This window comes from Staurois parvus, unplaced genomic scaffold, assembly GCF_062004578.1.
Source record: "Staurois parvus isolate SC_StPar_1 unplaced genomic scaffold, SC_StPar_1.0 ptg001145l, whole genome shotgun sequence".
Lineage (NCBI taxonomy): Eukaryota > Metazoa > Chordata > Amphibia > Anura > Ranidae > Staurois > Staurois parvus.
In genome coordinates this window covers 269,902-294,254 of record NW_028318941.1, presented here as the reverse complement: position 1 = coordinate 294,254, position 24,353 = coordinate 269,902, and the positions used below count along the sequence as shown (strand labels likewise).

Below are 24,353 nucleotides of genomic sequence, written 5' to 3'. Positions count from 1 at the left end.
CAATAGCAGCGGTCGGAGACGTTTACATACCACGGCTGCAATGCTTCACGGTTGTTGCAAAAACTATCCAACAGGTCACGATCAGCAGACGGGTTGCTTTTTAGAGGAGCGGCAGTGCTGGGTATATGTCTGAATGTAGCCTCAGTTTTGTTTCATGTAGTTCTAACAGCACCTTCGAGTTTTTATATTAGTTAGCTACACTAAGCTCCAGCATGAGAGAAGATGGCCTTTCAGCATGACAATCGGCCTGATACTGCTGCTCTGACAGGGAGAGAATACAAGTAATTAACAAAAAAATCAAGCAAACTCTGAGAGGTAAGGATTCACCATTATTATGACTGAGGAGTAGAGGGTTTTGGTTATGACAAATGCCCTCTGACAATCAGGACCCAAACAGGGCAAAGTGACAGTGTAATCTTCCGCCTGGCAGTACTAGGGTCGTTGGTTTGAATCCCAACCACGGCACCACCTGCCTGGAGTTTGCATGTTCTCCCTGTGCCTGCATAGGTTTCCTCCGGGTACTCCGGTTTCCTCCCACACTCCAAAGACATGTTGGTAGGTTAATTGGCTCCTGTCTAAATTGGCCCTAGTATGTATGAATGTGAGTTAGGGAGCTTAGATTGTACACCCCTTGAGGGTTAGGGACTGATGTGAATGTACAATATATATGTAAAGTGCTGCGTAAATGGACGACGCAATACAAGTACCTGAAATAAACATCAAATCAGAGCTGGAATCCTACTGTTCCAACCCTTCTCATGTTCCCAGTTCGATTTCACTATGACCCATCTGGCCTTCAAATACAATGTCTCCTATAATACTACAATCAAATCACACGAAAGCGAAGAGAAAACTGGTTTATTCACAAATCACTGACTAGATGCCAATTTAATTCAGGTTTTACTTGCAGATGCGTCAGTGGTTGGCTGCCATATAATCTGGGTGTTCCCACTTGGAGTTGGGGATGCCAACTATAAAAAGAGAAACTGGGCAGAATTCTGTCCTATAAAGCAGCCAAAATTAGAGCCTTATGGAACAATTACTACTACTATAGTCAGAAAAGTACATTTATTGGGTAATAAATTATACATAATATACAGTGAATAAATGCAATCCATTTCAGTGTTTATTTATGCGCTTCTTCGTAGTTTCAGGAATCATAGTCTACATTTTGTATTTTACTTAAAATACCATAAAAAAATTATAATAAATGACAGTTGTGTTTATGTATTAATTTTGTATAGCGCTGCGCAAACTGTTGGCACTATATAAATCCAGAATAATAATAATGTGTAAAAGGAGAGCTCCATTCACATTTGAGATCAAAGACTGACCAAAGGCGATTTATCAATGTTCTCTCAGCTCTTGGCGTTTTTAATGCCCAAACAGCAGGAGCACCGAAGTGCGGGTGATATTTCAATTACCTGAGAATTTGGAGAAACCATTTGAAAGTCACTGCCATACAGCAGTACTGGAGGGGCAGGGGGTGTTGCAGGAAAGCAGGTTCTTCTTGGGGTTTGTCTAGAACACGGGGCTGTGGGCACTCTCCTTCTGGGCCTTTAACTATCTGTAGATCCCCTAAACTCCCATTGTGCCTCTCAACTCCTATAGTGGCCTGCAGTGTCCCTCAACCTCCCAAAGTGCCCCCGAGCCTCCTAACAGCCCTCAAACCATGCCAACCTCCCACAGTGCCCCCTAGCTTGCTGCAGAGCCTCCAGGCCCCCCCTCCCCACTGATCCACCAAAAGTGCCCCCGGCCCCCATAGTGCACTATAGTTTCCCGCATTGTCTGTGCAAAAAACTCTCAGACCCCTCCAGAGACCCAATTCCCCACAGTTGCCCCTGGGTCCCTCCAGAATCCTGAATCCCTCTAGGGCCACCATGTAGGCTGCACCCGTACGTCTGAATGCACCCAAGTCCCCAAACCCCTCGAGAACCCTAATCTCCCTACAGTGACATCCAGCCCCATGCAGAGTCTTCCACAGTTTCAATACATATTTTGAATTCTCATACTTTTTGGGGGACAAACGTTTTTGAAAGAATTTACTGTATCCTTTTTACAATAAGGTTAGGACGCACTGTCTAGAAAACATTTACAATGCTGGTAATCACAGTATATTGCCTTTGGGATGCAATAGTTGCCCCCGTCCCTAGGTAGCTGCACAAAACTTCTGTCATCTTTAACCCCTTGCCGTCCGCCTGCTGTTTATAAACGGCAGGGCGGTGGCAGTCCAGCGGCAGGTTGCCGTTCATAAACGGCACCCGCCTTTTCTAGCTGTGCACGCTCCCTGGGAGCGCGCACCACCGCGATCTGGTGCCCGCTGTGTCCTCCGGACACAGTGAAACACCGGTCGGACGATAGATCATTGACGAATCAGTGATCACATGCAAAGTAGTAAGCAAGATGTCACTTGTGACATCATTGCTTACTACGTGAGAAATCTGTGAATGATCACAGAGGTCACATGGTACAAGGCTATTCACAACAGCCTTGTACCATGTAACAAGCTGTGACCAATCACAGCTCACTCAGTATTTCTCAATGACTGCAAGAATGCAGACAGAGAGAAAGAGAAATGATTGCTTTTACATCCTTTATGGGTGTAAAAGCAATCAGTGTAAAAAAAAAAAAAATCTTCATAAAAATGTAAAACAAAATGTTTAAAAATTATAATTTTTGGTTATAAACTAATTTGGATTTTTTTTTTTACTAAAAAAATAACGGAATAAATTTTGGCCAAGATTTATGATGAAATATTTATTAGCAAAATTTTATTTAAAAAAAAAAACACTTTTTTTCAAAATTTTTGGACTTTCATTTACATAGTAAAAAAAATTAAAATCCCAGCGGTGAATAAATACCACCAAAATAAAGCTTTATCGGTCTCAAAAAAATGGTAAAACATTCATATGGGTACAGTGTTGCATGACCGCGCAATTGTCATGCAAAGTGTGATAGCGCTGAAAGCTGAAAATTGCCCTGGACAGGAAGGGGGTAAAAGTGTCCGGACAGGAAGTGGTTAAAGCAGAGCTCCATCCAAAAGGGGAAGTTCCACTTTAAAGACTGGTCTCCCGCTCCCTATTAAGGACGGGCACCTTTGGGGAGCTAAATTGCCAGGCACCCGCTCCCACTGCGACCGCCTAGGTGATTGGAAGTGGAAGTTGTCCTACCCTCCTTCCGCGTAGTCTTCTGGGACACGTGACAGGTCCCAGAAGACTACTGCGCCATTCAGGAAGTGCAGCACTACTCGCACATGCGCAGTGGGCACCAGGCTGTGAAGCCGAAAGCTGTCACAGCCGGGGTGACCAGAATGAAGATACCGATGCCTTGAACATCAGACGGCTGGTGAAACGGGTTGCTGGGAGGACACTGTGGGATCGTGGGACAGGTAAGTGGCTGTTTAAGAGTTAGCAGCTATAGTTTTTGTAGCTGCTGACTATTTTTTACAGTGTGACTGGAACTTCGCTTTAAGTAGATGTTGGGGGCCCTGAAATACAGCATGCTCTAGTATATAAATACCAACTACAGCCAGAGGTTGGCACTTTGGCCCATTTGCACACACATTAATACAACAGGTGGGCTTTGCTAGGTGAGGGTGGTTTTTATAACAAGAGCCCCCAAATTTTCAAGAATCTGTGGAGCTGTAGACGATGGAAGGTATTTGCCAGTATCTGCTACCTATTGCCTTCTGGAAGCCGTTTAGAATATACTGTAGAGATTCTAATCTTGGTAAAGGACAACTTTACTTGTACAGAAACTGTCTTTTAATTAGGCCTTTCAACTTCCAGAATGGCAGCCACCTACCAATATACCTTCAGTCCAGCTCTCAAGTGCGAATGGAGCAGCACAGACTTTGCAGAAAAAAAAAGTTGCAATCTGGGTCAACTCCTACAATGTATATGCGCCACTCAGCCGATTCATTGCTATAGCTGGAGCTGTATTCCCCTGGATGGCTGGGGGCACCATGAGTATGGACCAGCCATATGGATTGGGAAAAGCTGTATGAGGCTGTGCTGCACCATGTACATTGAAGAACTTGGGAGGGGAACTGAAGGAACGTATTTTGTTGGGATGCTGCGACTCAAGTTAGGGGATCATAAAAAAACACAATTTCAGTAAAAGTGAAGTTTTCCTTTAAAGTGCATGCGTAGAGCGGTGTACATGAGCTAGATACTGTTGGCACATCTGTGGTGATTGGTGCCAGGCAGGGTTGCATAGTAAAGAATTTCAGGATCGGGGATATAAGGAAGAGGGTTGTGTGGACATTTAACCTCCCTAGCAGTCTGATTATGTCCATATTTATGTGCTCAGAGGTACTTTTTTTGCATGGAAATTTTTATTGTAGCCTGTAATTCTTAGGAATAACTCACTGAAATCTGTCCGAACAAGAGTCTAGTAAACATCCCGGGTAGGATAAAATTTTAAACACAAAATCATAAATTATAATATAATAAATAATCATAAACAAAATAGAATAATACATTTAATTCAATAATATAATCAAACCAAAAACACTGAAATGTGAAATAGAGCACCAAGTTCGCACATCACTGAGCAAAGTCGCAGAATCGTTTTCAGTGCCTGATGAGGAATTTCCCCCACCAATCATTATCACTCAATTCTGCAAGTGGTTCTCATTTAATATCGCTGTTCTCTAGCCGGTCTAAAACCGCTTTTGACCTAAAGGGACGCTTTTTGGACGCCATGGACGTTTCTCAATTTCCAGGCAGAAAGAACAGTAAAAATGCAGGCAGGGCGCCGGACAAAGCACTCGGGACAAAATGTATATGAAATGGTTTGATACAGGAATGTTATACTATGAGATTTTAGTGTATTAGTGAATGTCACTTTTTAAAATTTTTACATTTCCCGCCGGTTCAGTCCCCCGTATGTCCTGACGCTCACAGGGACTGGAACCTAGAAGACAGCCGCTGGCATCGGCCAGAGGAGATGGCCGGGGACACTGCACGGGACACATCACAGGAGCGCAGGACAAGGTAAGTGCTAGAGGGATCCCGGAGCAACGCTGCAGTGTAATCCCAAGTGTAGCTCGGGGTTACCGCTTTTGGCACTGATAATTAACCCCAAACTACACTCGGGAATACCGCCAGGGGGGTTAAAGAACAAGTTCGCTAAAAGTGAAGCGCCCTTTAAGAATCATAGCTCTGCAGAGGAGAGTACAGAAATAACTTGTGCACCTCATTTCCTACTGGTGACCTAGTGGGGTTTATTTACTAAAGCTGGAGAGTCCAAAATCAGACTCCCTTCTGCATAGAAACCAATCAGCTTCTAACCTCAGCTTGTTCAATGAAGCTTTGGCAATGAAACCTGGAAGCTGATTGGTTTCTATGCAGAAGGGAGTCTGATTTTGGACTCTCCAGCTTTAGTAAATAAACCCCCATGTGTGTATACTTATGATGCCAGAACTGCAAGGACTGGAAGCATTGTGTTATATTAGGTTTGTCATAGAGAAGAGCAAGAAACAAAAACCAGAAGAGGAATCTTTTATCAGTTAAATGAATATAGCTTAGCAGAAATACCGTTCTCTTCATCAAGCATGGTGGAAAGGAAAAGTATAAAAGGCACAAAAGTGGACAAAACCCTTTAAATCTAGACAGTCGCAGGAAAGGGTTAGAACAAGGGTCAGAGGAGGTTCATTTGTGATCTACTCATGAAATGCTGCCAGGAGATGGGTCGATCGTGTCTCCATGGGGCGACCATCCACATCAGATGTGCTTTTCCCTCCCATATCCAGAGCAGCAGAGGGAAGCAGTGTTAAGACAGCTACCTTTTCTGCCCCTCTGATCTCTGCAATTCTCCCCTGGCATCCATTCCAGAAGCTTATATCTGATATCACATGCAAGCACGTGAGATGGATGCGGGAGGTGGATTTGGTTGGGTACCAGAGTGCCAAAACAAGTCACTACATCTCACCGCTTCTTCCCTGCACCATTCTGGATAAGAGAGCATGACGGAAATCACTACTGACAACATGAGAGTTGAACTTGGGGGGCCATACTGGTGGCACGGAAAATATATCTGTGGCACAGGGGTGGCAGGGTAGCAATGGGGATATTACTATAAAAAGGTAACAGTATAAAGGAGGCATTATAACGGAAGGACCCACCATCCACAAAGGTAAGATTGCATGTTACTGGGGCTCTCCGCTGACCACCAATTTAGAAGAGGATATTACTAGGGCACTCCACTGGCCACTGATGTTAAAGTGTTACTAAACCCACAACAGTACAATCAGTCTGTAGATGCAGTAAATCATGCTAGTTATACTCACTGTGGAACCTAAGGGGTTAATCCTCTGCATTGTGTAAAAAGGACGTTTCATTCTGTCTTCTCTGTTTCTCCCCTTTTTAAAGCCACCACCTCTTATCTCCTGATAAGACAAACTAAACCGTAGGCATTTGCACGTGCTCAGTTTGGTGTGTATTGCTAGAGGTTTTTTTTTGTTCTTGGGAGAGTGCATGTGATCAGCACAGGTCCAATTAGCACTGTCCAGACAGAGGTCAGAAGTTTTGCATTCTCCCAGAGCAGAAAAAAAAACTCCTCCTACCAGCTTTAGCTAGTGCTTGGCTGGACACTGATAGAAGTCACAAGACTGCTCTAACTGCTGATGAGAAAAGGTATTTAGCAGTTTATATTTACTGAAATAATTGCATTTCCATGTTGTGTGTACTGTGGGAGACCAGATATAGTGAATGCAGGGTCCGGGGAGATCAGATATAGTGAATGCAGGGTCCGGGGAGACCAGATATAGTGAATGCGGGGTCCGGGGAGACCTGATATAGTGAATGCGGGGTCCGGGGAGACCTGATATAGTGAATGCGGGGTCCGGGGAGACCGGATATAGTGAATGCAGGGTCCTGGGAGACCGGATATAGTGAATGCAGGGTCCTGGGAGACCGGATATAGTGAATGCAGGGTCCTGGGAGACCGGATATAGTGAATGCAGGTTCCTGGGTTTAGGAACACTTTAAAGAGCAGGTTATTGGGGATTCTCACTGACCACTAATGCGAGGAGACCATTACCTAGGGCAGTGGTGGGCAACCTTTTTTTTCAACTGAGCCAAATCTCGCCAAAACCACGATTGAAATTTATTTTGAGAGCCACATTTTTAAAACTGAAAATACATCCCCCATATAGTAATTCATCCCCCATATAGTAATTCATTCCCCATATTGTGTCAATTCACTTACCTTTGCTCCGCACGTTCCTCTCGCCGTGTTCCCGCGCCGTTCCGGTCTTTAGGGCGGACTGTGAGAGGAGAGGAGTTTGTCACGCTGCCCCGCCTACATCCTGACAGCCAATGTTTGCCACGCTCCGCGGGCCGGATTAAAAGGTCCGCCGGGCCGTATACGGCCCACGGGCCGTAGTTTGCCCATTGCTGGGCTAGCTGCAGAGTCCTGACTTTTGGGGCGGCCGCCCGAGAGGAGGGAGGGGAGCGGGCGCCCGGCACACAGAAGAGCCGCATTAAAGTGTGTAAAGAGCCGCATGTGGCTCGCGAGCCGCGGCTTGCCGACCACTGACCTAGGGGGTAGCTGGAGGGTGTCATAAATCATGTCATAAACCAAGTAGATCTCGCTAGGGTTGCCTACTCCTGGGTTAGAGCCTCTGTAATGTTTTATACTTCGGTTTCCTCATCAGCAACAATTTCCTTTACTTCTGCTAAAAAGGATTTCTAAATTGCTCCAGTGGGGGAACAAACACCTGAGAGAGGTTCTCTTTCCCAAACTAGCAGAGGAAGTTCTGACCTAAGTTTCACTCTGAGGTCTAAGTTCTAAATAGAAATTTAAAAATAGTTCTTTGTACTTTAATCTCACTGGTTGTTTGCACAACACGGCCCAATAAGACCAGCTGTCATGTTTTTGTTTGAGAATCAGTGAGCGTGAGAAGATTTGTACCTTGGCTTCCAAAGTCCTTTTTCTGGCTTTCAGCTCTGCCACGGCTCTGTCCACATCGACCTGAGGAGCTTTCTCTTCTTTTAATTTTCGTACGACGTCGCCCTGCAAGATGGAGAGGAAGGTCAAGACAGAGCCCTGTGATCCCCCGATAAAGTGCCAAGTAAATCCCCTTTACAGTGTCATGATATATTTATGTACAAAAGAACCCTACTAGATCCCATAAAACCAAAAACACCCAAATCATTTATGTAAAGATTAGGATTCCGTACATAAAACATAAGATTGGGGTGATTCAGGAAGAACAGGTGACCATAGATGAATGGGGCTAAAGGGAGTCAATTCTTGACGAACAAGCGGACTGCGTACAAGCAGGGGACTATTGGGCCACAATGGATGAGGAGGGTAATCGGGGGTGAATAGCTTAGACAAAATTATTTTTATCCACCGAACCAAGTTTTTCTTATATAGCGCATCTAAACCCAAACCAAATATGCTGCAAAAGAGCCCTGCACTGGGACATCTAGCAAAAGGGTGTGCCTCTTAGGCACTTGTACTGCCCACTGTGCCAGCAACCAGTACTGGGAGCACCAATCCATACAGTCTCATGTACCACACCTGCACTACGTCCGCAGTCTCTGGCAGGCCCCTGCACTACGTCCGCAGTCTCTGGCAGGCCCCTGCACTACGTCCGCAGTCTCTGGCAGGCCCCTGCACTACGTCCGCAGTCTCTGGCAGGCCCCTGCACTACGTCCGCAGTCTCTGGCAGGCCCCTGCACTACGTCCGCAGTCTCTGGCAGGCCCCTGCACTACGTCCGCAGTCTCTGGCAGGCCCCTGCACTACGTCCGCAGTCTCTGGCAGGCCCCTGCACTACGTCCGCAGTCTCTGGCAGGCTCCTGCACTACGTCCGCAATCTCTGGCAGGCTCTTGTATGTCTATAATCACCGACAGTGCCCTGTAGTATGTCTACACTCTCCTGTAGTATGTATGCAATTTTAGTAAGTCTCCTTTAGTATATCTGCAATCTCCTGAGTCCCATTTACCTAAACTCACAGACATGAGGGAATTCAAGGGCAAACTCAAACAACTGATGCAACCTGTCTTTGCCTTGTTACCCTATGGGGCTGTGACTGACACACAGGACAAGCTATGTGTCATTCAAGACTTCTGAATAAGCCACCTCTTTATGAGCAACAATAGCTAGAGCTCTGCTTGTAATGCAGCTTAATGGGCTAAAGCCACCACTTTCAGATTCTAATCCTTTGTTATTACTCTGATACAGGGGCTCAGGCTAAGCGTGATTGGGGCACGGACTCATGTCAACTGGAATCATCAAGTCACAATGATATTCTTATAGAGAGGACACGGCACTCCAAGAACATCCGGAAATCAGGCTGCTATGCTAGGAACTGTTTATTTATATTATTATACAGGATTTATGGCGCCAACAGTTTGCTCAGCGCTTTACAATATAACGGGAGACAATACAGCAACAATACAGTTCAGGGTTAGGAGGGCCCTGCTCCTTGGAGCTTACAATCTAAGAGTATTTACAGGGATCTACAGGCTGGAAAGAAATACACAGAGTATATATATATATATATATATATATATATATATTTGTGAAGTTATGTCAAGTCACAACACAATTATGCACATTTGCCTAGAAAAAAATTCCATTTATTGTTAGGCTAGGTTCACACCTCTACGTGTTACGAATGTGTTTTTCCGGTGTGTTTTGCATTTCTGAACTCTCGTTTTTGCCACTTTTTTTTGCCAATAGGAAAATATTGACTTTGATGCAACTTTGGATGAGTGCGACTTGGATGCGGCTTGAGAGCCAGAGAGCGTAAAGTTGCACTACCTAAACAGAACTGTCATACTTTCCTATTAGCAAGAAAAAAAATTGTATCAAAGTCACACCGATCCCAAGTGGCATCAACGGCAATAGTTTTCTATTGAAAAGTAAAACGCACTACATTTATTTATTTCAGGTACTTATATCGCTGTCAATTTACGCAGCACTTTACATATATATTGTACATTCACATCAGTCCCTAACCCTCAAGGGGCGTACAATCTAAGGTCCCTAACCCTCAAGGGGCGTACAATCTAAGGTCCCTAACTCACATTCATACATACACATACTAGGGACAATTTAGACAGGAGCCAATTCACCTACCAGCATGTCTTTGGAAAGTGGGAGGAAATCTGAGTACCCAGAGGAAACTCACGCAAGCCCAGGGAGAACATGCAAACTCCATGCAGGAGGCACCATGGTTAGGAATCGAACCCATGACCCATTTACGGCAAGGCAGATGTGCTAACCACTAAGCCACTGTGCTGCCCACTAAGCCACTGTGCCGCCCATGCGTTTTTGCCATGTGTCCATTCAACCAAAAATACACTGTGTTGCATTTAAAAAATTCTCTGGTCCTTTCCAAAAATTTGGCAGCTGAAAAACGCATAGATGGGAATGTGTCCCATAGGAAACCATGTTAACTGGACTGTAATGCGTTTCTGCAACATGCACAAAAAACCCCATTGGTGTGAATCAAGCCTTAGTATTACTCTTTGGCTGCAGTCATGGGGTGAAAGGTTACTAATGAATACCTGCATGTGATACTGAGCCTCCTTGATTTAAAAAGCTGAAATCCAATGAGAGGTGCAAGCCTGGAACAGTCAGTCTGAGGAGGAAAGGGCTAAATGATGCAGGCCATCCCCCACTTAGGAGATGAGGCGGGCTCTATTGGACATGCTGCAGCTTCTAATGCACATTGTGAGACGCTCACAGTGTGCAGTGACATCAGAGTAAGCCGTTTCAGTCCACAACTGTGGAAGGCTGGAGGTTAGATTAAAGTCTGCGATTATACACTGGGGCAGCCAAACCCACTCAATGCAAACGTAGGCGCTGCTTCCTGGTAATGCTGCAAGGTGACTGTGCTATACTGATCCTCTCTCTGTGCAAATCCATCAAAGAAGCACCATAGTTCCCCCCTTATCTGTTCTGTTAAATACAAGTCCACCTGCTCTTCAAGCAGCGATGATTGGCTGAACACAGTTAGGGCTTGACCACATGGGAGGCAGGGACTGTAGCTCTTCTGAGCCTCGCCGCAGCATACGTACAGCTGTGAGTGGCTGTGTAGTTGGGGGGGGGGGGGTAAAACTTCAGCTCAACCACCTGGTTTTACTGCTGCCCCCACAGACGTGAATAAAGCCTAACATCAGCTAAACTGAAATGACACACTCAAAAGTCCGAGTAACCACAAAGGATTAAAAAACACCACGGTAATAAGCCACTAAGCTGTTTATCTAAACGCCTATTTCAGAGCTCAGCCTGCCCAAAACACGAACCTAATACAGGTCTAGAACAGATAACAAATATGTGTAAAATTTAAAGACGGGAGAACCACCAGCTAAAAAAAAAAGAAAGAAAAAAAAAAAAGCCATTAGATTAGAAGTACATACAAGGAAAAAAAGATCTTAAAAAAAGGTGGCCGACTGAATTACATCACTTTAAATGGTTCTCTTAGGTGTGTAATTTGCAGGGTGGATAAAAATCAATGATTTAAAAGGAAAAAAAAAAAAAACAAAATCTGATTTTTTTTATTTAAATCGGATTTTTTAAAATAAAATGCTTTTTGAGGAAAATATATTACCATCCAAAGGTTATTCCATCATGAAATAAAGATTAGTTTTTTATTTATGTAGAATGAGGCTGTATATGTTTAATTTTTTTGGTAAATAAATTCCATGAATCCATTCACAATGTCATGCTCTTCCAGAGGTTTTTGTAAGATTATTGGGCAGTTTCTCTCCCTACAAGATATTATCACAGATGCTCGGTTTACTTTTGCAGTTCTCAAAACTGAATCTGACTCAGCGGAGATCACATGCCTCTTCTTCACAGCAAAAATGTTATAACATGAACAGAGTTAAGAAAAAGACCTTCATCCTAACTTCTACAAACCTCTGAATACAGAATCAACCCCTTCAGTGATAAGTTTCAAGAAGTTCAGTGAATAGAAACAATATTTTTCTGATTGTTTGGAGTGGAATAGATCTGCACAAGAAGAAAGTGAAACTAAGTGTGAGGGGGAGGGGCTGACAGTCTAAGTTTCTTCAAATATATATATTTTGTTTAGCCAAATTAGTTACCAAACATGGATGTTTAAGCAAATCACATCTGCTGGAATGTTATTGTTTCAGTTGAATAAATCTATTTAAATTGTTATTATTAAGGTAATGATTATTTTTCTCCTTCCTAAAGTACAACAGAAAAGTTGTCCAAATATGAATGATTAACCTATTAAACTGGGGATAAAAAAACTAATATGAAAAGTTATTATTCTAAAAATCTTCATCTACTTGTATATTAAAGTTACACCAGCAAGAATTAGGCTGGCCATACATTATACAATTATCTGCAGATTTTCTGCCCAATTTCCTTTAGATTTACCTTCAACTATGTAGTGCAAGGGCCTGCCTAATTGGATACAACTGAAAGTGTTGTTTAGGTTTGTCCTCCTATTATATGGGTTTTGGTAAATCTAAACCAAAAATCTCCAGATAATTGTATAATGTATAAGTCTTTATGTAGAAAACTAGGATTTATATCAAGCCTTACTGACTAGTGATTTAAATCAAATCCACCCTGGCTGTATGTAAGTCCTTTGTGAACTGACTGCATATAAAGTGCATGCCTGCTAAGCCAGGCCCGGGGGCTGTATGAATGGATCTCCCCCTTCCATAGGATGAGGTCTCATCTGGTGCACAGTGAAAGTTTTGGAGAACGTGGCATGGGAGGAGACGGAGGGAGATGGCTCAGATTGCAGCATGTGTAGACGGGATGTCCCAGGACAATCCATGAAGTCAGTCTTGGTTTATGCCAGCAGATGTTTAATGGACGACAGCCATAAAATCCAACTTCCGTTACCATTTAGGAAAAGGATTAGCAGTAACAGAGGACAGCGGTGACCAGAATCACCCAGACTTGACTGTTGCTGCAGATAACAGCTGGCCAGCCGCTGCCTGTCCTGTGTGCAGTTCTGCATTGTCCAGCACACAGGAAGATTTGTACAGAAAACGATGCAGAAGATTTCAGCACTTAGGACTGTTTGTTCCTTAAAGTAGAGCTCTGGACACCCCCCAAAAAATTAAAAGTCAGCAGCTACAAATACTAGAGTTGCTGACTTTTAATATAAGGACACTGTACAATTGGCTCACGGGAGGACATCACTGCATTCCTGGACAATCGGCTTCGAGTGCATGAGCCAGAATCTTAAGGGAGCTACTACTACACATGTGCGAAGTACGTTGCACTTTGTGAATGATCCCCACAGACTTCTGGGACAGATTACTAAAAGAAGTAACAGGTGTCCTTAACAGTATCAATGCAAAACAGGCCCTTTTGAGTGAGAATATGGATAAATACCCCCCCCCCACCTCAGTAAAACCAATATATTGTCAAAAGTATTGGCCCCGCCTTCCTTATCATTGGATTCAGGTGTTCCAATCCCCTCCATGGACACGTGTATACAATCAAGCCCCTAGGCATGCAGACTGCTTCTACAAACATTGGTGAAAGAATGGGTCGCTCTCAGGAGCTCAGTGACTCCAAGCGTGGTCCCGTGATAGGTTGTCACCTGTGCAATAAGTCCATCCGTGACATTTCCTGGCTACTAAATATTCCACGCTCAACTGTTAGTGGGATTATAACAAAGTGGAAGCAACTGGGAACAACAGCAACTCAGCCACCAAGTGGTAGGCCACGTCACATGACAGAGCGGGGTCAGCGCATGCTGAAGCGCACAGTGCGCAGAAGTCACCAACTGTCTGCACAGTCAATGGCTAAAGACCTCCAAACTTGGTGTGGCCTTCAGATGAGCCCAACAACAGTGCGTAGAGAGCTCCATGGAATGGGTTTCAATGGCCGAGCAGCTGCATCCAAGCCTTACATCATCAAGTGCCATGCAAAGCGTCGGATGCAGTGGTGTAAAGCATTGGCAAATCAGTGATCACATGAACAGTAGTAAACAAGATATCACTTCTGACATCATTGCTTACTACTTGTGAAATCTGTGAATGATTTACTACAGCCTTGTACCATGTGACAAGCTGTGACCAATCACAGCTCTCACAGTATTTCTCAGTGGCAGCAAGAATGCAGCCAGAGAGAAGGAGAAATGATTGCTTTTACAGCCTTTATGGGTGTAAAAGCAATCAATGTAAAAAAAAAAAAAAAATCTTCATTCCCCCACAAGTAGTACAGTGTCACTATGGTGACACTGTACTGCTAGAGTGACAGTATGTTAAAAAAATAAAATATAAAAAAATATAAAAATCTAAAAACGTTTTTTGAAAAATTATAAATTTTTGGTTATAAACTAATTTGGGTTATTTTTTTTACTAACAAGATAGCGGAATATAATTTGGCTTTATGAAGAAAGATTTATTTGCAAAATTTTATCAGAAAAACTTTTTTTTCAAAATGTTTGGACTTTTTCATTTATATAGCAAAGAATAAAAATCCCAGCAGTGAATAAATACCACCAAAATAAAGTTTTATCTGTGTCAAAAAAAAATGCTAAAAAAATTCATATGGGTACAGTGTTGCATGACGTGCAATTGACATGCAAAGTGTGATAGCGCTGAAAGCTGAGAAGTGGCCTGGGCAGGAAGGGGGGGGAAAGTGTCCGGACTGGAAGGGGGGGAAAGTGTCCGGACTGGAAGGGGGGGAAAGTGTCCGGACTGGAAGGGGGGGAAAGTGTCCGGACTGGAAGGGGGGGAAAGTGTCCGGACTGGAAGGGGGGGAAAGTGTCCGGACTGGAAGGGGGGGAAAGTGTCCGGACTGGAAGGGGGGGAAAGTGTCCGGACTGGAAGGGGGGGAAAGTGTCCGGACTGGAAGGGGGGGAAAGTGTCCGGACTGGAAGGGGGGGAAAGTGTCCGGACTGGAAGGGGGGGGAAAGTGTCCGGACTGGAAGGGGGGGAAAGTGTCCGGACTTGAAATGGTTAAATGATGGATTTTGGACAAGAACGGAGAGCAGCCGTTAGTTATTGTGTGGAATGACAAGTGCTACTGTTTTTTTACTTGTAAGATTTTCCGAGTCCTGGAAACTCCTGTAAATAGCAGTTACTGACCTGGAAATGTTCTTCGCTTTACCTACTTTTTCGATATAATCTGTACTAAATAAATGGCTTATTTTAGGGAGGTTTTCCTAATCTTTGATATACCACAGTGGAATTTACTAAAACTGGAGCATGCAAAATCTGGTGCAGCTGTGCATAATAACCAATCAGCTTCCAGTTGTTTTTTTAGTGAAAGCTTAATTGAACAAGTTAGAAGCTGATTGGTTCCCATGCACAGCAGCACCAGATTTTGCACTCTTCAATTTTAGTACTTCAACCCAAATGTGTAATCAGGACGCTCGTAAGGCTAGGTGGACATCCGAGTGGGTGGTGCCGCTGCGGATCCGCATGAAAATCTGTGCAGCCACACCACCTGCACAGAGAAATGCGGACCCGTGGGTGGGTGCCATTAGTTCTAATGGCACACCGGCCGCACTGGAAAACGCAATTGTACTGGAAACCGAGGTTCCTGTGCGGGCTGTGTGTGCAGAGACATCTTCCCTGTGTGTCACAGGGCACGGGAGTCCATTCAAATGAATGGGCTCTCGTGACCGTACAAAACTCACCGCACAAATGTGAACCAGGGCTAAGGCCTATTTGGTCTTTTTCAGATCTATATAAACTGACGGAGGCAATTGTTACGTGTAACCCCGGCACTTCAAATTTGGAATGCACTGTTGGTACTTTTTTGTTCCGAAAACTAGATGATTATTATTATTATTATACAGTATTTATAAAGCGCCAATAGTTTGCTCAGCGCTGTACATTACAAAGGGGGGCAGAACATGTGACAGAACAATACCAATACAATGCAAAACATGAGGGGATCGAGGGCCCTGCTCTTTCCAGCTTACAATCTAGGAGGGAGGGGATGGTGGCACAGGAGGAGATAGCTGTGGGGGATGGAGTGGTAGGAAGAGTGGAGGAGGTCGGCAGGTTAGCAGGGGGTGGGGTAGGCTTCCCTGAAGAGGTGGGTTTCAGGGTGCGCCTAAAGGAGAGCAGAGTAGGTGATAATCTGATGGGTTGGGGCAGGGAGTTCCAGAGGATGGGTGACACCCCGGAGAAGTCCTGGAGGCGGGCATGGGAGGAGGAGACCAGGGAACTAGAGAGAAGGAGGTCTTGTGAGGAGCGGAGTGTGCGTGTTGGGCGGTACTTGGATATTAGGTCAGTGATGTAGTTCGGGGCAGTATGGTGGACAGCTTTGTACGTCAGTGTTAGGATTTTGAATTTGATCCGTTGCGCAATCGGAAGCCAGTGGAGGGATTGGCAGAGGGGGGTGGCGGAGACGGAGCGGTTGGAAAGATGAAAATAAAGATTATACAACAAAAAGAAACAAAAATAAAACTTCATCCAGGGCCAACCCTAGAAATGAAAATTATGTTTTAATCATTCATATCAACAGCCATGCGTTGCGGGTGTCCGCCTGCAATTACTGCTCAGCATCACATGGCAACTTCCTATATTTCTCTTCAGTTTGTCGACTTGGGAGCTTTGGATGAGCCTAAGGCTGGCCATAGACGGGCAGTTTATAGGCCGAATTGTCGGCCGATAAACGAAAAATTGGTCGTTGCCGATGCTGCCACCAATGTCCACAAAAAACGGCCATTTTTCGTGGATTTTCCAGCATGACCGATAAAAATAAACGAGAAGATCCGCGAAAAATGGCCTACGGGCTGGCCCCATTAAGGCGTGAATATTGGCCGATTTTTCGTGCGGATGAAAATTCGGCCGATAAACGACCCGTCTATGGCCTGCATAACATTTCTAAACACTCTCTGGAAATAAAATGAATGTTTTCTCTCCCAGTCGTCTGGCCTGCAGTAACCTGGGAGAGAGAGAGAGGTCACAGGACCGTGTCTACAGGACTCCATAATGGCATTCATCAAGGAGTGGGGGAAGGGGATGGATAATGGGTACCCTGCAGGGAGGGGGGGTTGAAAGCTTGATCATTGTGGCCAGTGAAGTCCATAGAGGTCTAAATCTCCTGCAATGTACACCATACCAACCTATAATCTGATAATAAACAAATGTGTTCAGCTTAAAGGGTAATTCCACCTTTACATCAAAGAGATTAAAGCAGAATTCCTAGCACTCTCCCGGACCCCCTGCACTAAGGATCGTCCGCTACCGACGTCTGCCGGTGTACCAATCCGTACCCAGCCCTGGAAGCTGTGTATCAGTACAATGGCGGCAGTGGCTAGCGGCCAATGATCAGCGCGGTGACAGCCCTGACCAATGAGATTCTCTTCTGACTCTGGGACAGAAAATACTCTCATTGGTCAGCACTGCCACGTTGCCACATTGACCGCTAGCAGCATAATGTCGGCAGTGGCTAGCAGTCAATGTGCTGAAGTGACAGCTCTGACCAGGGAGTCTCTTCTACTGTCCTGGAGTAAGAAGAGACTCCTGTAGGTTAGCAATGTCAGGTCACGGCCAACACCGCTAGCTATTGCCGCCATTATACGGCTACACAGAGTCCGGGGCTGTGTATGGAATTTAAAAGTGCCAACAGATGGGCAGAATTACCCTTTAACATGACCTGGTCAGCACAGGGTCCCTTTAGGAGCTGGTTCACACTTTAGCCATCTGTTGCAGATTGTAACGTATGTTGTTTTAAGGCAGACCACTCATTATGAACAGGCGGCCAACGCATCGCAACAGACTGAAAAACCCACACGACCCTTATATAGCAATATAGCCATCACAACGCATGGTTGGGCTCTGCTATACAATGGGTACAGTACTGCCATGCTTCACACAGAATAGGCATTGCCATGATAAAATGGGCATCCTTCCACAACGCACGATTGTTTAAAGAACAACCCCTAAAAAAATAACCTCCACCCAATAAACTTCCTCCTTAACCCCCTCCCACACAATTGGATAATGATCCCTTTATTTAGGACCCCGTTTATACCAGAACGTAGTTAGTCTGGCTGAAAAAAAAAAAAAAAAAGTCCATCCAGTTCAACTATTAAAAAAAAAAAAAAAAAAGTTATAATCCTATACCCACAGCTGATCCAGAGGAAGGCAAAAATCCCAGCAAAGCATGATCCAATTTGCTCCTGCAGGGGAAAAAATTCCTTCCTGATCCCCCGAGAGGCAATCGGATATTCCCGGGATCAACGTCACCTATAAATGTTATATCCAGTTATATTCTGTGTATCCAAGAAAGGATCCAGGACTTTTTTGAAGCAATTAACTGAGCTAGCCAGAACCAACTCTTGAGGGAGTCTATTCCACATTTTCACAGCTCTTACTGTGAAGAAACCTTTCCGAGTTTGGAGATTACATTTATTTTCCTCCAGACGTAAAGAGTGCCCCCTTGTCCTCTGTGATGACCTCAGGGTGAATAACTCTACACCGAGTTCACTATATGAACCACTGATGATACATGGAGATCATATCCCCCCCTTATGTATTATACATGGAGATCATATCCCCCCTTATGTATTATACATGGAGATCATATCCCCCCCTTATGTATTATACATGGAGATCATATCCCCCCCTTATGTATTATACATGGAGAACATATCCCCCTTATGTATTATACATGGAGATCATATCCCCCCTTATGTATTATACATGGAGATCATATCCCCCCCCCTCATGTATTATACATGGAGATCATATCCCCCCTTATGTATTATACATGGAGATCATATCCCCCCTTATGTATTATACATGGAGATCATATCCCCCTTCTGTATTATACATGGAGATCATATCCCCCCCTTATGTATTCTACATGGAGATCATATCCCCCTTATGTATTATACATGGAGATCATATCCCCCCCTTATGTATTCTACATGGAGATCATATCCCCCCCTTATGTATTATACATGGAGATCATATCTCCATGGGTGTGTTTCCTGCACCGAGTTCAAAATGCACTGCAGTTGCAACCTGCAGCAGGCGTCAAAATAAAGTTAATGACACACTAAATGCAGGTCGCAGATGGAAAAGTACCATGAAATGCAGTTGCAGTGAGTTTGCAAAAGTAGTGCATGCATGCACTACTTTTGATGGTGTGTAGTGCGACTTCAGCCTATTCAAAGTGAAAGGGCTAAAATTGCACAAACACACAGTATGACCTGGCCCTAACGTTTTTTGATCTTTTTAGAGCTACAGCACTTCCTTTGTTCTTGCCTAGGTGAGAACAATGTACTCATTACAAAACCTACACTGATCCACCCATACTCATCTAAATCTTGGCTGAAACATTACTATTCCTCTAAGATCTTCTACAAGAAGCTGCAGTTGCGGTTATTTACTAAATCTGGAAAGTGCAAAATCGAGTGCAGCTCTACATAAAAACTAATCAGCTTCCAGGTTTTATTGGCAAAGCTTAATCGCTTCTGTGCCGCCCTATAGCAGAAATACTGCTACAGGGAGGAACGGGTGCGCAAAATCACATATATATATATATATATATATATATATATATATATACATGATTTTGCAGTTCTGGGTAGGAGGCATGCCCGCCCTACCCATGGCGCCATTCGCAGCCTCGGCTGTCAATCATCAGGTCCCAGCCGGTGATTCCCCGCCTACACCCGGTGATCTCCAAGGATTTCGATTGTGGGAAGAGACCTGTATGTAAACAATAGAGATCTCTCCCGTCAGCTCCTGCACACTGCTTTGTGTGCATAGCAGAGCCATACAAAGCAGTGTGCTTATAGTGTAAAGCACACAGTTTATTTATTTCAGGTACTTATATAGCGCCGTCAATGTACACAGTGCTTTACATATATATTGTACATTCACATCAGTCCCTAACCCTCAAGGGGCGTACAATCTAAGGTCCCTAACTCACATTCATACATACACATACTAGGGACAATTTACACAGGAGCCAATTAACCTACCAGCATGTCTTTGGACTGTGGGAGGAAACTGGAGTACCCGGAGGAAACCCACGCAGGCACAGGGAGAACATGCAAACTCCAGGCAGGTGGTGCCGTGGTTGGGATTCAAACCAACGACCCGAGTACTGCCAGCCGGAAGTGCTAACCATTTAGCCACTGTGCTGCCCACAGTTTATTTCAGGTACTTATATATTGCCGTCAATTTACGCCGCGCTTTACATATATATTGTACATTCACATCAGTCCCTAACCCTCAAGGGGCGTACAATCTAAGGTAACCCCAACATCGCTCAACATGTTAACCCCTCCTGCCCAGCGCCATTAGTACAGTGTCAGTGCTTTTTATTAGCACTGATCAATGTATTGGTGTCACTGTGGATATCAGTGACACCAAGTCAGTTCCCCCCCAGTGTCAGAAAGCACGCCACAGTCCCGCTATAAGTTGCTGTTCGCCGCCATTACTAGTAAAAAAAAATTTTTAAAAAAAAACAGTATACCGCCATTTGTAAACGCTATAACTTTCACGTAAACCAATTAATTTACACATTTTGGGATTTATTTTTTAGCAGACACGGAGCAGAATACATTTTGGCCTAAATTTATGACAAATTTTTTTTTTATTTTTTTAATGGACATGTTCAATAGCAAAAAATCAAAAATCTTGTTTTTCAAAATGGTCGGTCTTTTTTTGTTTATAGCGCAAAAAATTAAAAACCGTACAGGTGATCAAATACCAGAGAAAGAAAGCTCCATTTGTGGGGGGGGAGGATGTAAATTTAATTTGGGTGCAGCGTTGCATAACCACACAACTGACAGTTAAAGTAACACAGCGCCGTATCGTGGCCTGGGCAGGAGGGGGGGCGAATCCTCTGGAGGGCAAGTGGTTAACTGAACAAGCTGACGTTAGATGCTGATTGGCTCCTGTGCACAGCTGCACCAGATTCTGAGCGCTCCAGTTTTAGTAAATCTCGCCAAAGTATCTAAACAAAAAGAAAAGCTCATCTGTGATACAAGGCAGCCGCCAAGGTGTGCGATATAGAACTTCCTGCAGGAAATACTATAGCCTGGCATCACGCTGCTGTGGGGCATTGACATGCGTTGTGTAAAAGCAACTCGCATTTATCTGAACATGCTGCCAGACACACCAACCGCGCACAGAATTTTATTTGTAATGCGCTCCACCATGACACCCGGTAGAGGGTTACCATGTGCTGTGGTGCTCTGCAACACACATTTGTTGGCATGGTGCACTGGGGTGTCATTAGGAATGACTGGTACCGCAACATGCCAGCGCACGTTCTTTGCAGAAAATGCAACCATTACCGCCAGCCTTTGGGTTGTGATGGTGCTCACCGATCAGGACCTGGATGGGGGACACAAAGGAGGACTTTTTGGATGGAATATAGAGTGGGATGATGGATGCCCCCCTGTGCTGCCTACAATGGGAGGGTTACAAGAAGACAAAGCAAGAATGTGGACGGCAAAAATACCGACTGCATCCCCCAAAATCTGCTGCTACAGACCACACCCTCCCAGACGTGTCACTACAGACCGCACCCCCCAGGATCTGCCGCTACAGACCACACCCTCCCAGACGTGTCACTACAGACCGCACCCCCCAGTATCTGCCGCTACAGACCGCACCCTCCCAGACGTGTCGCTACAGACCGCACCCCACAGGATCTTCCGCTACAGACCGCACCCTCCCACACGTGTCGCTACAGACCGCACCCCCCAGGATCTGCCGCTACAGACCGCGCCCTCCCAGACGTGTCGCTACAGACCGCGCCCCCCCCGGGATCTGCCGCTACAGACCGCGCCCCCCCGGGATCTGCCGCTACAGACCGCGCCCCCCCCGGGATCTGCCGCTACAGACCGCGCCCCCCCCGGGATCTGCCGCTACAGACCGCGCCCCCCCCGGGATCTGCCGCTACAGACTGCGCCCCCCCCGGGATCTGCCGCTATAGACCGCGCCCCCCCCGGGATCTGCCGCTACAGACCGCGCCCCCCCCGGGATCTGCCGCTACAGACCGCGCCCCCCCCGGGATCTGCCGCTACAGACCGCGCCCCCCCGGGATCTGCCGCTACAGACCGCGCCCCCCCGGGATCTGCCGCTACAGACCGCGCCCCCCCGGGATCTGCCGCTACAGACCGCGCCCCCCCGGGATCTGCCGCTACAGACCGCGCCCCCCCGGGATCTGCCGCTACAGACCGCGCCCCCCCGGGATCTGCCGCTACAGACCGCGCCCCCCCGGGATCTGCCGCTACAGACCGCGCCCCCCCGGGATCTGCCGCTACAGACCGCGCCCCCCCGGGATCTGCCGCTACAGACCGCGCCCCCCCGGATCTGCCGCTACAGACCGCGCCCCCCCCGGGATCTGCCGCTACAGATCGCACCCCCCCGGGATCTGCCGCTACAGATCGCACCCCCCCCGGATCTGCCGCTACAGATCGCACCCCCCCCGGATCTGCCGCTACAGATCGCACCCCCCCGGGATCTGCCGCTACAGATCGCACCCCCCCAGGATCTGCCGCTACAGATCGCACCCCCCCAGGATCTGCCGCTACAGATCGCACTTAGGGCCAGTTCAAACCACAAAAATGCACTCCGGATGCATTCTGGTTACGTTTGCTCACAGTTCACACCACACTCCTTTCAGGTGCAGTTTTGATGCAATTTGTTATGTTCCAGTACAGCTGTGTGCAGAAGAAATGCAGCAGATTCTGTGTGTGAAAGGACACACAAAGCAGCGAGTGCCCCCATTGCAAGCTGCTTGCTGTGGGGGCATCCGACAGGAGGGAGTGGCCAGGAGACCCTGCGGGGGTCCCGAGAAGAGGATCCAGGCTGCTCTGTGCAAAGCAGGCAAGTAAAGACATGTTTGCTATTTTACAAAAAAAAAAAAAAAAATTAACCTTTAGAATTGCTTTAAGGATTAGATGGATGTCCCAATCATTCACTGAACAGTATTGAAGTATTTTCTCCTAGCCCTCCCCTGTCTGAAAGATGACCATGTGACCTGAATCTAATAAGGGCAACCAACTCAGGACCCACACTTCTAAAATGTATCAGCAGCTCCATATGTTGCCCCCACGCTCCCCCCTCAGATTACAAATATGTCCACCTTCTGAATCCGCATCCATCCTCAGGGGTCCTCATCCCTCCCCCCTCAGGTGTCCCCCATCCCTCTCAAGTGCCCCCATCCTTCCCACCTCAGGTGTCTCCTCATCCTCAGGTGTCCTCATCCCTCCCCCCTTATGTGTCCTCATCCCTCCCCCCTCAGGTGTCCCCCATCCTCAGGTGTCCTCATCCCTTCCCCCTCAGGTGTCCCCCATCCCTCTCAAGTGCCCCCATCCTTCCCTCAGATGTCCCCCATCCTTCCCTCCTCAGGTGTCCCCAGGTATCATCCTGTTCTCCCCTGTACACCACCCCCAGGTGTCCCCCATCCTCAGGTGTCCCCCGGTATCATTCTGTTCTCCCCTGTACACCGCCCCCAGGTGTCCCCCATCCTCAGGTGTCCCCCGGTATCATCCTGTTCTCCCCTGTACACCGCCCCCAGGTGTCCCCCATCCTCAGGTGTCCCCCGGTATCATCCTGTTCTCCCCTGTACACCGCCCCCAGGTGTCCCCCATCCTCAGGTGTCCCCCGGTATCATCCTGTTCTCCCCTGTACACCGCCCCCAGGTGTCCCCCATCCTCAGGTGTCCCCAGGTATCATCCTGTTCTCCCCTGTACACCACCCCCAGGTGTCCCCCATCCTCAGGTGTCCCCAGATATCATTCTGTTCTCCCCTGTACACTGTCCCCAGGTGTCCCCCATCCCTCCATCCTCAGGTGTCCCCCGGTATCATTCTGTTCTCCCCTGTACACTGTCCCCAGGTGTCCCCCATCCCTCCATCCTCAGGTGTCCCCCAGTATCATCCTGTTCTCCCCTGTACACCGCCCCCGGGTGTCCCCATCTCCTCCCAGGACTCACCTGCTCTTTGACGGCCAGTCTGAGGGGGGCCAGCTGCTCCTCCATGCCGGGTGTGTGTGTCGGGTGTGGGCGGGTCACCGGGTGTAGGGCGGTGAGGAGGCTCGGGGCGGTCAGCCGGGTCTTCTGGCGGAGTGATCCGGGCTGAGCTGGGAGCCGCAGCAGCAGGGCGGGGAGGGATCTCAGCACGCGCATCACACTCACTGCATGATGAAATCTCTGCCGTGCCGGCCGCCGCAAAGCAACACCGCGCAACTGCCGGCCCGACTGCGCTCTACGGCAGAGCGGAGAAACGCAGTGGCCGCCACCATCTTGGATGAGGGCAGTTTGCCCTTAGCGGCAGTATAGTGTAAGCCCCGACAAATTAATAAACGGTCATATACATGTACAATGATCATCAATAAGTGACGCGGCCCACTGAAATATCGAAAAACCCTCACGGGGAAGAGCTCGGAGCGGAGTGG

At 46.6% G+C, this 24,353-nt stretch overlaps 1 protein-coding gene across 1 annotated transcript in view; it reads right to left on the bottom strand.

Moving 5' to 3' along the window:
• Positions 1 to 24,123, bottom strand: part of GARS1 (glycyl-tRNA synthetase 1) — a 91,689-nt gene extending 67,566 nt beyond the window's left edge. Inside the window, exons 1-2 of the mRNA XM_089659262.1 lie at positions 23,893 to 24,123; positions 7,918 to 8,019 (exon numbers count right to left, since the gene is read on the bottom strand). Coding sequence (XP_089515388.1) covers positions 7,918 to 8,019; positions 23,893 to 24,084 — 294 coding nt within the window. The 5' untranslated portion in view covers positions 24,085 to 24,123. The remainder of the gene's footprint in view (positions 1 to 7,917; positions 8,020 to 23,892) is intronic.
• Positions 24,124 to 24,353: the final 230 nt, after the last annotated feature.